The 14,276-nt window shown below is 39.5% G+C and overlaps 1 protein-coding gene across 5 annotated transcripts in view; it reads right to left on the reverse strand.

Moving 5' to 3' along the window:
• PNPT1 (polyribonucleotide nucleotidyltransferase 1) overlaps positions 1-14,276 on the reverse strand; it is an 83,618-nt gene that overhangs the window by 26,191 nt on the left and 43,151 nt on the right. For 2 of the 5 annotated variants that reach the window (XR_012158287.1, XM_073339328.1), the window contains exon 28: positions 13,728-13,886. Coding sequence is in view for 3 of the 5 variants with exons in the window: in XM_073339328.1 (XP_073195429.1) it covers positions 13,731-13,886 (156 nt within the window). In the remaining 2 variants the exon portion in view is untranslated. Of the gene's footprint in view, positions 1-11,653; positions 13,887-14,276 lie in introns of those variants that run through there. The other 3 variants (XM_073339329.1, XM_073339330.1, XM_073339331.1) reach the window with 2 other exon arrangements.

A 14,276-nucleotide genomic window follows, 5' to 3' on the forward strand; every position in this document is an offset into this window, starting at 1 on the left:
GTAACCTCCCTCCAACTTGACAGTTCACCTTTCAGTAGGACCCGTTGTAGTCTCCCCTTTAACCAATTCCCTATCCACCTTTCAATTTTCCTATTGATGCCCATCTTATCCAATTTAACTAATAATTCCCCATGTGGCACAGTATCAAACGCCTTACTAAAATCTAAATAAATTAGATCCACTGCGTTTCCTTTATCTAAAGAATCTGTTACTCTCTCAAAGAAGGAAATCAGGTTGGTTTGGCACGATCTACCTTTTGTAAAACCATGTTGTATTTTGTCCCATTTACCATTGACTTCAATGTCCTTAACTACCTTCTCCTTCAAAATTTTTTCCAAGACCTTGCATACTACAGATGTCAAACTAACAGGCCTATAATTACTTGGATCACTTTTTTTCCCTTTCTTAAAAATAGGAACTATGTTAGCAATTCTCCAATCATATGGTACAACCCCTGAATTTACAGATTCATTAAAAATTCTTGCTAATGGGCTTGCAATTTCTTGTGCCAATTCTTTTAATATTCTTGGATGAAGATTATCTGGGCCCCCCGATTTAGCCCCATTAAGCTGTTTGAGTTTCGCTTCTACCTCAGATATGGTGATGTCTACCTCCATATCCTCATTCCCATTTATCATGCTACCATTATCCCTAAGATCCTCTTTAGTCTTATTAAAGACTGAGGCAAAGTATTTGTTTAGATATTGGGCCATGCCTAGATTATCCTTGACCTCCACTCCATCCTCAGTTTTTAGCGGTCCCACTTCTTCTTTCTTTGTTTTCTTCCTATTTATATGACTATAGAACCTTTTACTATTGGTTTTAATTCCCTTTGCAAGGTCCAACTCTACTTGACTTTTAGCCTGTCTCACTTTATCCCTACATATTCTGACCTCAATAAGGTAGCAGGACAGGGTGTCAACTGTCAAGCAATTAAGCAGTAGGGGGCTCTAACTTCTAAAATATTTCTAAAAAATAGCAATTAACTCTTATTGCTGAATGTAGCTGAAATTTCTTGGGGTGAAGTAATTTTAGTCCATATCAATCCCCGGCATGTATATAAATCCACAAGAGCACTATTGCCAGCTCTCACAAATTAATCAAGAGCCTCATGATATTTGGTATCTTTTTTTAAAGCCCCAATTGATGGAGTACTATGCCTACATAAGAATCTTTGATTACATGGTGGAGAAATGTTTGAAAGCGTTAACCCTGGAGTCTCAAAAGCCATAAGGCTTTATAAAATAAGCATTAACATTTTGAAATCTACACTGAAATTTCTTAACATTTGAAGGAATAAAATTGCTTACTCCAATATAACCCTGTGAAATGTGTGAATTTCTATGTTACCGGTGCTGAAATAAAGATTTCACAAAAATTACAAGTTATAGTACTCATTTTAATGTTAATGAAACAGTAAGAAACTAATTCTCATTTTATGCAAACAAAGACTACCCTGGGTAGATGGACAGGAGGGATTTCTGATATTTATCTTATTTGTCCTATGCAAGACATGTTATTGCTGTTATCCATGTTAATCCTCCTCTGTTCCTTTTTATTGTTAGTTACACCCATATGGTGCATCTTGTATTAGGCTGCAAGCTCTTCAGGGCAAGGGACATCTTAGATACTGTAGAAACACAGAATAAAAGAACAGCTATACTGGGTCTCATCTAGCCCAGTATCCTGTCTTCCGACAGTGGCCAATGCCAGGTGCCCCAGAGGCAATGAATAGAACAGGTAATCATCAAGTGATCCATGCCCTGTCACCCATTCCCAGTTTCTGGCAAACAGAGGCTAGGGACACTATTCCTGCCCATCCTGGCTAATAGCCATTGATGGACTTATCGTCCATCAATTTATCTAGTTCTTTTTTGAACCCTGTTATAGTCTTGGCCTTCACAAGATCCTCTGGCAAAGAGTTCCACAGGTTGACTATGCATTGTGTGAAGAAATATTTCCTTTTGCTTGCTTTAAACCTGCTGCCTATTAATTTCATTGTGTGGCCCCTAGTTCTTGTGTTATGAGAAGGAGTAAACACTTCATTATTTACTTTCTCCACGCCAGTCATGATGTGATAGACCTCTATCATATCCCCCCTTAGTAGTCTCTTTTCCAAGCTGAAAAGTCTCAGTCTTATTCATCTCTCCTCATACGGAAGACATTCCATTGTTGTTGCCCTTTTCTGTAGTTTCCAATGCCAATATATCATTTTTGAGATGGGACAACCAAATCTGCATGCAGTATGCAAGATGTGGGCATACCATGGATTTATTGGAGCACCTAGCACAATGGTGCTCCAATAAGGAGGTACCATAACATGAATACTAAACACAAAATACTAAGATACCATGGTGACTGCATACATTTTCTGAACAGCATTAAAGTTAAATTATTTCATTAGATCCACGGTGTAGATCTCACATAAGCAGCTTACCTTAATTATCTTGACTGCAAAATGTAAAAAGTAATTGTCAGACTCCTATCGACTGGAATATTTTTCAATGGCTCTATCTGTACTAAAGCAGACCAAACGAATTTCTAAAAGGCAGCAGGGTTTGATCAAAAAAGCAAAAATTTTATATCAGTACACCTATACCACTAATTTGGAGTCAAATAGCCAAAGACTAGTTTATAAAATAAGCTAGACAAGGTGAAATTATCCCTACCTTCAGATGGAATAATAGATGTGCAACCACCTTTTCAAAAAGGGTGCCACTAGGGAGCAGGACAGATCCTGTACATGTATCCAAAATCATCTGCTAAATGTCAAGATTCTACTGCAGACATTAGTTTTCAAGAATAAGATATAAATTTGGGATACTGAAGAATTTAAGTTACATATAAATACTGGCAGCTTCAAACAGATATACAACTTCTCTCTTATTATACATGTTTCATGGACTTTTAAAGTCACCATTTTCCTCAAACCAGCCTGTTGAAATGAATTAACACAGAAATTTCACATTATATATCTGAAAATTTAATCTAGGCTCATGTTTGGAAACTTCAGGATTCTGAAATGAGCAAAATGGACCTTTTTTCTTCAAACTATTTTTGAATCTAATTATGTACAGAGAAGTTATGTATTTACCATAACTATGGTTGAAGGTCAATTTCTATTATAAAATTCTTTTTTACAGTTGTTCATAACTTTGGTCAACAAATGCTTTGGGGGCTAAAATTTTTCAAGATTGGTTTTAATTCAGAGGTAATTTTCCATGTGTGTGTAAAATGTGAACAAAATTTGTGTAGCAATTTAAGATGTGTAAATTCTGCTCCCTGACCCACACTTTCCCTATATATTTCAGCCAGAAATTTTGCATACACAACCCTTTTCAGTGATGCCCTTTCCTAGTCGCCCACCTTGGGAAGCACACCTAGCAGCTTACCTTTGTTTGTGTCCAACCAACCAGAGCCGTCCTTAGGCATATGCAGCATGTGCGGCTGCATACGGCACCTGAAAATTTGGGGGCACCCCTGGGTCTCAGTGTCCACCCTCCCACCTCTTCCTATCCCTGTTCTGACCCATCCTGCAGGCTCCCACAGCTAACTGCTGCAGCCTGGTGAGTCTTCCTTCAGAGGGTATCTAGTAACTTAAAAGTGAAAAAGCTTTCCAGGTTGCCAGACCTATTAGCACATTGAAAATATTAAAGAGCCATTCAAATGGTAATGAAGCCATTTAACAGGCATTTGCCAACCCCCAGGTATATACTGTCAGTTTCTGAATTTACTGACAAAAACAGTTGTGCATTACTGTAATATTTACTCAGAACATGTTAGTCTACAGGACCTTAGTTTAAAATTTGCTTCAAAAATATTTCATTAGTATGTTGGTGAAGATGATAAAATCACACCTCTAAAAAAATCCTTGCATAGATTTTTAGATGCACAATCTGAGTATTCATCTTTAGCCTTAAATGCTTGGATCTTCAGACATATAATTTTTTAAATAAATCCTTCAAAGGATCACCATTATCTAAAATACACATTTTAATTTTAATTACTATAGTACAAAAAACTTGCTTCCAAAGTCTTCCTGTCCATCCCCTTCTACCTTCATCCCGCTGTTGAAGAGAGCCCTTAAAGGGGCAACACCCCTTCCCTGCCAGACAGCTGGACAAACAAGTTCCCCTTTCTTTACTTCTGATAAACTAGTTTTAAGAGAAGCCTCTAGCAAAATCAGTACCGTAGTAAGATATAAAATCCTTTGTTATGCCTAAAATCTTTGGAAACATATTTTTTAAAGTTGGTGAAATTTCATAAACATGTCTGTTGTTATGGAGATCACGCAAAGTAAATTAGTGTTCCCTTTTTCTAAAAGCAATGAATGTTGTTATGAACACACTAAACCTCTGTGACTGATTGATTTAAAATAATGTATTTGTTTCAGTGAATTAAATATGTAGTAATCTGGAATGATTACTTTCTGAAGGTTTCAGAGTACATTTAAAATATAAAATCAGCTTAGAAATACAGATTAAGAAAATGTGAAACAGAGAAGAGCTGCCTCATGTATTCCATAATGTTTAATGTTGTATTCAGCAAGACAGCTGATTTGCCCTTACTACAAAGTTTCTGCAAATAAATTTCTGACAAACTTCAGGGTATATCAAAAAACCTGTGACTGACATTTTTTATTCCCAAGTTTAGTGCTTTTAATTAGGTACCTTCTGCATGTCCAGTTTTCACCATCTGGCATGCAGTGGAAAACATGTTCCATTTGCAGAAATTACAGAAGAGTGTTTTTTTCAAATGTCATTTGCTTCATTTGGGTTCAGGGATTTGGCTGGAAGGAGGTGAGCACAGAGGGGGAGGGAACAGAGGAGGGAGACAGTGGGGAGAGGGCAGGGCCACAGGCAGAAGAGGTGGGCTAGGGAGCTAGCCTCCTGAAGCAGCAGCTTCACCCACTACCCATGACAGCAGGTAAAAGCGGGTTGCTCCCGCACACCCAGGTTGCGCTGCAGTCTCCTTAGGCAGGGGCCGTATTCACAGAGCCAAATGCACCAGCACCTCACATTCTGCATGAGGGAGAGAGTACGGGGGTCTCTACAAGGAATTGTGATTCTCCGACACGGTGAGGTGAGCCGGGCAACTTGGTATCCTTTGCTGCCTCATCCCTCCTCCCCACCCCGGGGCTGCCATCGGGCATAGGGGCACCAGTTTAATAATACTGCGTAGGGTCCCATAAATCCTAAGGACAGCCTGCAACCAACCATGGCTTTATGCACACAGAGGTACTAGACACCTGCCTGGAGCAGGCAAGACTTATTAGCTCTCTTGGGTCTGTGTGGACAAGAGGCTGTGCAAGAAAGAACAGCTATGGAACAACCGTAGAAAGATGGATATCTATAAGCAAATTGCACACGGATGCAGGATATATGACAGGGAACAGCAACAGTGAAAACAAAGGAATTTCACCAGGGATACCAAAAGGCGAGGGAAAACAACAAGAAATCTGGTGTGCCCTCAGACCTGCCGCTTTTACAATGAACTGCATGACATCCTTGGCATTGACCTCACCAGCATTCCACCGACTACTGTGGACACCTTAGAGGAGCCTGAGAAGGAGAACCCTGCTGTGAACAACACGGAACAAGAGGGAGAGGTGGCAGGGGACTCCAACCATGACACAAGCTAGGGCCTGTTTGAAACTCTGCAGGAGTGTAGCCAGTCTCCCCAGGCAAGCACAGATTAGATTGCTGATGAAAGGGAAGAAGCTTGGATGAGTGTATACGAATTTGTGCTTACAATATTTTATTTTATTTTCTCTCCTGCCCCGGCCATTTAAAAACAGTACCCGGACCATCCTCAAAGAGTTCCAGACAGAGTATTGACTTTTCATTGTTTTACTGGTACATTGAGAGAATATAAAAAGTTAGGAAATATATTAAAAACAATTCCTGTACTTAGGCAGAAGTAGAACAAACAAAAGTAGAGTTGCTATCTGCTTTCAATTCCCTTGTTGGGCCAGACAGAGGGAGAACTGTGGAGCACCTTATTTGGGTGAGTAGGGATTTCCCTTTCATCCTCCTGAAAAATCTCAAACTTCTCTAGAAATACTCTGCAATCCTCTTCTGAAGATTTCTAGGGACGGCGACCTTATTTCTTCCTCCACATTACAATACTTTCCCAAACTCTGCAAACAGCTTGACTGGCACCATCATAGCAAACAAGCCAGCAGCACATGAGCACGGGTGGCTTTGGGATGCTACTGGGAGCTGGGTTTTGTGCCCCTCAGAAGTGAAAAATCAGCCAAAATCACCACTGTCTATGAAAAATAATACCAATATATATTGCCTTGTGATGGGGGTGTCCCCACAGGACTGAAAGGGGTTAAGGCGGCCAGGTAGACCTATTAACTCCATAAGCTGCATCTTGAGGAAGAGCCGGGGAGCAGGAATTTGATGGCAAGCACATTCTGATGGGCAGGAAGACGTGTGGCCTATAATGCTAGGAAGCTGGCAACAGACAGGGGCAGCAGTCACTTCCTAGGAAGAGGGTTTGGACCTAGTACATCAAGACAAAGGGGGGAACCAGAAGAATAGGAAGCAGTCCAGGGGAGGAGCAGTGAGTAAAGCCCAGAACTGCTAGGTTGAAGATCCCTGGACTATAATCCGGGGTAGAGGGCAGGCCCGGGTTCCTTTATCTGCCACTGGGGAAGTGGCACTGGTGGGGCAATAAACTGGAAGACTACCTGGGTTACTGTGGGAGTGTCAGAGAATGTGAAGGACTGTATCCCTGAAGGGGGGCACACAGAGTGATCTGGTCAGAGGGCCAAGTCACGAAGAGGACACTGCAGTTCTTAGAGTGAGAATGGGGCTGAAGACCAGAGAGAGAGATGGAGTGATGGCATAAAACAGCAGGAAGGGGTGTCGACCTTGCAGATCTAATCCCCATAATGCCCAGGAGGCGGCATCATACATGCAGTGATTGGAGCACCCTGTCACATGCCACTGCCCCATATCATGGAACCAGGGCTGGAATTCTATAGCTTCATGCAACAGAAACCCTCACTCCCATCTTCCAGACCATGCTGCAATCACCATGGTTGGAGCTGTAGAGTGGTGCTATACCCCAGTGCTACAAAGCTGAAATGTCAATAAGCATTTCTTATTAAAAAGTATTTTTGGGAATAAGGGAAGGATGTTTTGAAACTTACCTTTCCATGTCTGTTGTGACTATAAATCTAATGGCTTATCTGTCTGTTTTTATCAACAGCTTCTGGACTGGTGGGGCCTTAGGTGCCCCCTCCGGGTCACAGAACACCTAATCATGAGGAAAAGGAAGACATGGTTGGTGAGATCTTACAAGCGAGTGCTGCACTGGACCAGGAACAGACTGTTTGGAAGGCCAATATAACCAAGAGCATGGAGAATAATAGAGGGACCAGCAAAAGGCCCAGGGGTTCCAGCAGGACAAGGAGTGTGAAATGCACCAGAACCTAACTGGTCTTCTCAGGCAGCAAACCTAAATGATGCAGATCCTGGTTAACCTACAGGTCAAAAAAATCCTGGAATCAGCCTTTGCAGTCCATGGAGAATTCCACAGTTGCAGCTCCCTACACTGTTCCATCCAGCATACTATGTAGCATCACAGACCACATCCTTACCCCTACCACCACTCTACTTCTCATCAAACAAAGCCACAGCTGCATATACACTGACCTGGGAAAAAAAATCACAGATTGGCGTCTGTAGCCACAATGGAGTACACTGAACTACCTTTTTGTTTACACAAATAGACATTAATGTTTACTTCCTTTTCAATAGGAATTTTAAAAGTTTCATCCTATTATGTTAAGTTGGTATAATATTGTATGTATGTGTTTATTTGCACTTTGATTTTGTGTACTAATTTTTGGATAATCAAAGTACCTTTATTAGTTCACAACAAATATTACAGCAGCAAAGAAATCAAACAGAATTTATAAATGCAGGTGAAGCACCACAGAATTCAGATCATGAAAAACCCAGCCATATTTATAAATGTGCAGCAAGAACCATAGAATTCATAAGAGCATAAGACTGGCCATACTGGCTCAGACCAAAGGTCCATCAAGCACAGTATCCAGTCCTCTGACAGTGGCCAATGGCAGGTGCCCCAAAGGGAATGAACAGACAGGTTATCATCAAGTGATCCACGCCCTGCCTCCCAATCCCAGCTTCTGGCAAACAGAGGCTAGGGACACCATTCCTACCCATCCTGGCTAATAGCCATGGATGGACCTATCTTCCATGAATCTATCTAGCTCCCTTTTGAACCCCGTTATAGTATTGGCCTTCACAACACCCTCTGGCAAGGAAGTCCAGAGGTTGACAGTGCATTGTGTGAAAAAATACTACTTTCTTGTGTTTTATACCTGCTACTTACTAATTTCATTTGGTGGCCCCTTTTTCTTGTATTATGAGAAGGAGTAAATAACACTTCCTTATTTACTTTCTCTATACCACTCATGATTTTATAGACCTCTATCATATCCCCCCCTTATTCGCCTCTTTTCCAAGCTGAAAAGTCCCAGTCTTATTAATCTCTTCTCATACAGAGCCGTTCTATACCCCTAACAATTTTTGTTGCCTTTTCTGAACCTTTTCCAATTCCAATATATCTTTTTTGAGATGGGGTGACCACATCCGCACGCAGTATTCAAGGTACTATGGATTTATATAGAGGCAATATGATATTTTCTGTCTTATTATCTATCCCTTTCTTGATGATTCCCAATAGTCTGTTCGCTTTTTTGACTGCCGCTGCACACTGAGTGCACATAGTGGCAGGCAAAGCTACAGGCCCAGCAGTATTTATAATTTGCAGACGGCACAAAAGGATAGCAGAAGGCAAAAACCAAAATACACATGACTTAAGTTACACAAGACATACACTATCTCAAGCCTTTAAGAGAGAACACTACTGTGGATGACTTTGAAAAACACAACACAACACATAGCCCCATATTGGGCTCTTTTAAATCAGGCTATTCAAACTCAGACAGCCGGCTCCACCTCCACCCTGATGGCAGCTTTGCCCCCCTTTTCCTCACAGAAATTATGCAGGACACAAAAGACAGCTATAATCACTGGGATATTTTTCTCACGGAGATTCAATCTAGTGAGTAAACCCTGACAGCGTCCCTTCAACCTACCAAAAGCACATTCAGCTGTCATTCTGCATTCAGGATCAGAACAGGCACTTCCAAATTGCCAATGATAAGCTGCTGGTCAGGAAATAATGTCTCTGCTTGCAGCTTCTTGAACAGTCCTGCGTTCTTAAAGAAGAGAGCATCACACACCTTCTCTGACCAGTCACACTGATATCAGTGAAGTATCCACCGGGATCCACCACTGGTTGCAGAACCATAGAAAAGTAGCCCTTTCTGTTGATGTACTCTGTGGCAAGGTGGGCTGGTGCCATCTATTGCTTACAGCACTTTGGGAACTACACTGCTATAAATCTATCCACTATTTCCTGCACCTTGCTCAAAGTCTCAGTCCTGAGTAGCAGGAGACAATTAATGGCCCTACACAATTGCATGACAAGGTCCCCCACTGTAGATTTTCCAACTGCAAAATAATTTCCCATTGACCGGTAGCAATCTTGCATTACAAGCTTCCAGAGTGCAATTAACATTCGCTTCTCCACTGTCAATGTAGCTCTCATTCTGGTGCTCATGTGCTGGAGGGCTGGGGTGAGCCTGACACACAGATTCAGGAAAGTGGCCTTTTAACATCCAAAAGTTCTAAAGCCACTGCTCATTGTCCCAACCCCGCACTGTAAGGCGAGCCAACAAGTCAGTGCTTGTTTCTCAGCCCCAGAAACATTCCACCTGCAACTGCTCCGTGAACACTACAAGCAATCTGGAATTTTTTTCCCCTGTTATGTACCCAAGCAAACTGTCCTCAAAGATATCACAATGAGATGTCTTTCTCATTGTGATCCTGCATATTGCAGTACTTCTTGAAGGTCTGCATATTCAGGAGAATCATGTGTCTTGTATTTGAAATGTTAATGAGAACAGTACTGAGCTCTATGGGCTCCATGCTTCTGTCAGATGGCAAAGAACAAAAAGTGTCAGAAGGGACTGTGTGATTTTTAAATAGCAATGCAAAAGTTACGAGATGTGGAAGGTATCATGAGCTGGAGAAAACTGCATGCTGGTAACTTGGCCGCCAGCTCCCAGCAATCCCTGGGCAAATCGTTACTATCTCATAAAACATGTCCCAAAATGGATTGCAGCGGATGGTCCACCCATGGGCCACCACACTTTATATTGACACAAGCACTCCTGATGAGCAGACGCATTTTCTAGTGCAAGCAGCCAAGTATTCACCTGTCCCAGCAATATATAACCTTCAGTGGCTGAACACCAATGTAACTTGAGTTAACTAAAGTTTATAGTGTAGACATGGCTGCAGACTCTATCGACCAGGTTTTGTTTGTCAAAAAGTAGTTTATTTTTCCCCTAGAGTTAAAGTAGCCTTGTCATCTGTGCTGCACGTAGCACAATGGGTTTATTGTGTATGACTAGTAGTAGGGTTCTAAGTGCTACAATAATACAAATACAAATAAATAATAAAAAGTTAGAGTTTTCAGACATACAGGATCAGATGCCTAAAATGTTAGGCACTTTTTGTATCTATGTTATTTATTTGAAGTAGAGTTATGGTCATAAAAGTGACTACGTAAAAAAAAAAGAAACCTCACCAGATCCATACTCAAAAGATCTGGTCCATGCTGATATTTAGTTTTATACCTGCTTACGTTAACATAAATATGTTTTTTCTCTTATTAACCCAGAAAAGCCAATCCAGCTATAGAAGGAGTTGGGTTCTTTTTGGCTCATGGATCATCAATTGTTAACTGTGCTCCAAATGAAAATTCTTTATTGGTGGTTGTGTTCAAGCCAGAAAGAACTTAAAATTGACCCCACACATTGAGTTTGCAGGGCTAGCAATTAAAAAAATAAGAAGTGAGCAAATTTGGAATGCTACAATGCCATTTTTGCAGTGTCATTTTTCAGAATGTAACCACACTTTGAGGAGTTAAATGATCTACAATAGACTAACATTTCATATTAAATAAAAGCACATCAGTCCTAGCCATTCAAATGATCTAATTATTAACCTTCACAGCTGGGTGAAAAATTGGATTCAGGTCAGATTGCAAACCATCAGCTTCATTGGACACCTAGTGGAGTGCTGATTAAACCTCTGATGTTGAGACACAATTCAGTGCCTCAAACAAAATCAATATATTCACATTAGTAATCAGACTACTTCCTTGGCCAACTGTTAAAAGAAAAATGTAAAACGGAACTTCAGTGTCCATCAAACATAGACTGTACTAGAAACTGTGGGCACATTTAGACTGAGGTTATATTTCCTAAAGGAAGTAAATGAAAAGTTAAAACATTTCTCTGCTCAGATTCTGTTAGGGTTGATGTGAGATCATTAGCATATGTTACTCCAATAATATTACCCATTGAGTGTGAGCTCACTGGTTACCTGTGCTGGTAATTCGTAGTGACAAAACCAGTGACGTGAAAGGGTATCTCACTGGAAATACTATAATAGTGAGACAAGTGGACAAGCAAAAGATTGGTAGGGAAAAAATTATATTTCAAGCTTATACTGTGAGGAACAAAAAACTACAAATATAACTGGGTCAATATTCTTTTAATATTTACTAAGAATAAAAAATAGCAAAATAATTGTTGCTGTACATTCACACTCAGATGTTCACATTTCTCCTCCCCAAATACAAGTGTTTATTTTGTACTAAGAGATAAATATTTTCCTGTATGTTATGCCACTTTTTTTTTTTTTTTAAATTCCGGGAGCTTCTGAGCCTACCTGCCACTAACGGAAGGCTTGGTTTTCTACTGTTAGACAAAGTTTCAGACCAGCATGGGAATGGGTGTCTTCTTAACTGATTTTGGAAGCCTCCACACATGGTGTTGGTTAATTCTTATAACCTTTTAAAAATGTCCCTTTGAGTTTAAGAGAATCTGATGAAATCATCTTGATTGAACATTAAGAATATTAAAATTCCTCCACCGAATTAATACAAGATTTTTGAAAAGTATACCAGACACAATGGTTTAACTCAGAGCTGGAAAACAAATGTATTACAATCTCAATACTCCTATTCTTATATTTGTTTATTTTGGGAGGGTTCATCAGCATTTAATTCTAAATTATCAGGTCTTAGATTCTCTTTGTGTTTTCCCACTCCTTTCCACTATCCATTTTAGTATTATAAAATTTCTAGTGTTCTATACAAATGTGGTGCTCTCACTTTAAATTATTGTGAATTACAATACTTGTAACTGAAATGATGAACCATGAAAATGAGGTTAAATGTTACCCATGCTAACGTAGTGAATTCTACATATCTTGCAGATTGCTGAAATTTTTTTCCTTATATCCTTCATTATAGGTTGTGTCCTGCAGTTGGGCTTTGACTAACAGAGGTACATTGTGCTAATTTAAGTGCTAAACTAAAAGTGGAACATCCCAAAAATCAAAAGTTGTGGAATTAGTTTTGCCTTATGTAAAGGACTATCAGTGAAAGAGAGCTTCTCACTTTTTACCATTTACGTTGGAATGCTATCAGATATTCCTGAAACATTAACTCTGAAAATGTCTGTTTTAAGGAGCTACAGAGGTCTGCTCTCCAACCTATGCAACTGGAGGGTTTTAGATTCTCTCTATGCTTACTCTGAATAGTAGCATAAGATACTGATGGAATTTTTGCCAAATTTTCTAACAGCATCTTAAAATTATGAGACTTTACATCACCTCTTAGCTTTGATAGTTTGTTTCTCTACATATTTATTTGATTCACTGTCAGTCTATAGGTTCTAGCACAGTATGCTTTTATTAAAGTTGGATTATTTGGTTACCATGTTATCTTCCAAAGAAAATGCAAGATACCATTCTTTTCCAGGGACCAACTGACAAAATAGGAGTTAAATTAAAAAGGTTGCACATTCACAAATGTTTGTTAAAAATGCACTAAATTAAGTTTATTTTTGCATTCCTCTAAATCAGCACATAGCTCCACCAATCTAGAGAATAAGATTGTTCTAAACCAGTGACAATATCTTAAGTGATTACTACTAAAACAATTGATTTGCCAATGACATGGCATGCTTTTGCCTCCATTTTATAAACAGTCAGGTTTGTCTACTGTCCCATTTGCTTCTGTAGAAAAAACGCACATAATATTCTTCTGAAAAATCTTAAATTAAGACTACAGTCAAATGCACGTTAGGGAGACGCTATGAAAACATTTTTGTGTAAGGGTGACAACTTCAGGCATTCCACTGTGTGGGTCAGAACTTCCAAGAGAGCAGCAAACTTTTACATTTATTTGAACAGGGTTTGTATCTGCTCTTTGGCATTATGAGTAAGACTTCTTAAAAATAAACATAGTTCTTTTCTGATAGCTTATATACGGTAGCCAACCCAAAGTCCAGAATTGTTAGTTTTTCCTTGGCAATTTTATATAATTTGTAACAATACTACAATGAAACTAAGCTTTTTGTGACACAGAATGAAATAGCCAAGGAGATAGGGATGAAAATTTCAATAGTAACCAGCATCAAACAGTATTTATACACAATTAAAATGTTATCTGTACAATATACAAACTTGTCATTCACAATATGTTTTCAATCGTTAAAAAGTTCAGAACTAATATGTCCATAACAGTTCTTATGATCTTACTAGTCAACAGGATGAGCTAGATGACTCCGGAATTGCAGCTCCCATTACAATACTGTTTTTGTCACTTAGAGTTTTAACCACAGTTGTGGCTGGTGACTGAAGTACTTTACGTGAAAGCCTCATTCGGCCATCAGTTGGATCACGACCGAAGTATTTCACCTAAGAAGAAATGAGATTGCTTTCAGACTGTGACAAGGTTACATTAAGTTTCAGTGTAAGAATTAACCATATCAAACTGAAGAAACAAAATTTAAGGTGAATGCTAGAACATAAGTCTTCATAGTTTAATAAAGTTGGGCATCACTAAATCTATTTTGCACAATCAATTCCTTCTCCTACTGAAGTCAATGGCTAAAACCCCATTTACTCCAAGGGAGCAGGATCAGGCTTTTAACCAGGGCACAAAGCTATCAAGTATAATGGACTGAAGTTTTGTTTTTTTGTTTTTTTTTTTAGCAGATGTAGCCGTATTCCTCCTATGCAAACACAAAACAAGGACGATATGCAAACTATTATACCTTCAGATAATGAACCAAAATCTACAACGAT

This window comes from Lepidochelys kempii, chromosome 3 (genome assembly GCF_965140265.1).
Source record: "Lepidochelys kempii isolate rLepKem1 chromosome 3, rLepKem1.hap2, whole genome shotgun sequence".
Lineage (NCBI taxonomy): Eukaryota > Metazoa > Chordata > Testudines > Cheloniidae > Lepidochelys > Lepidochelys kempii.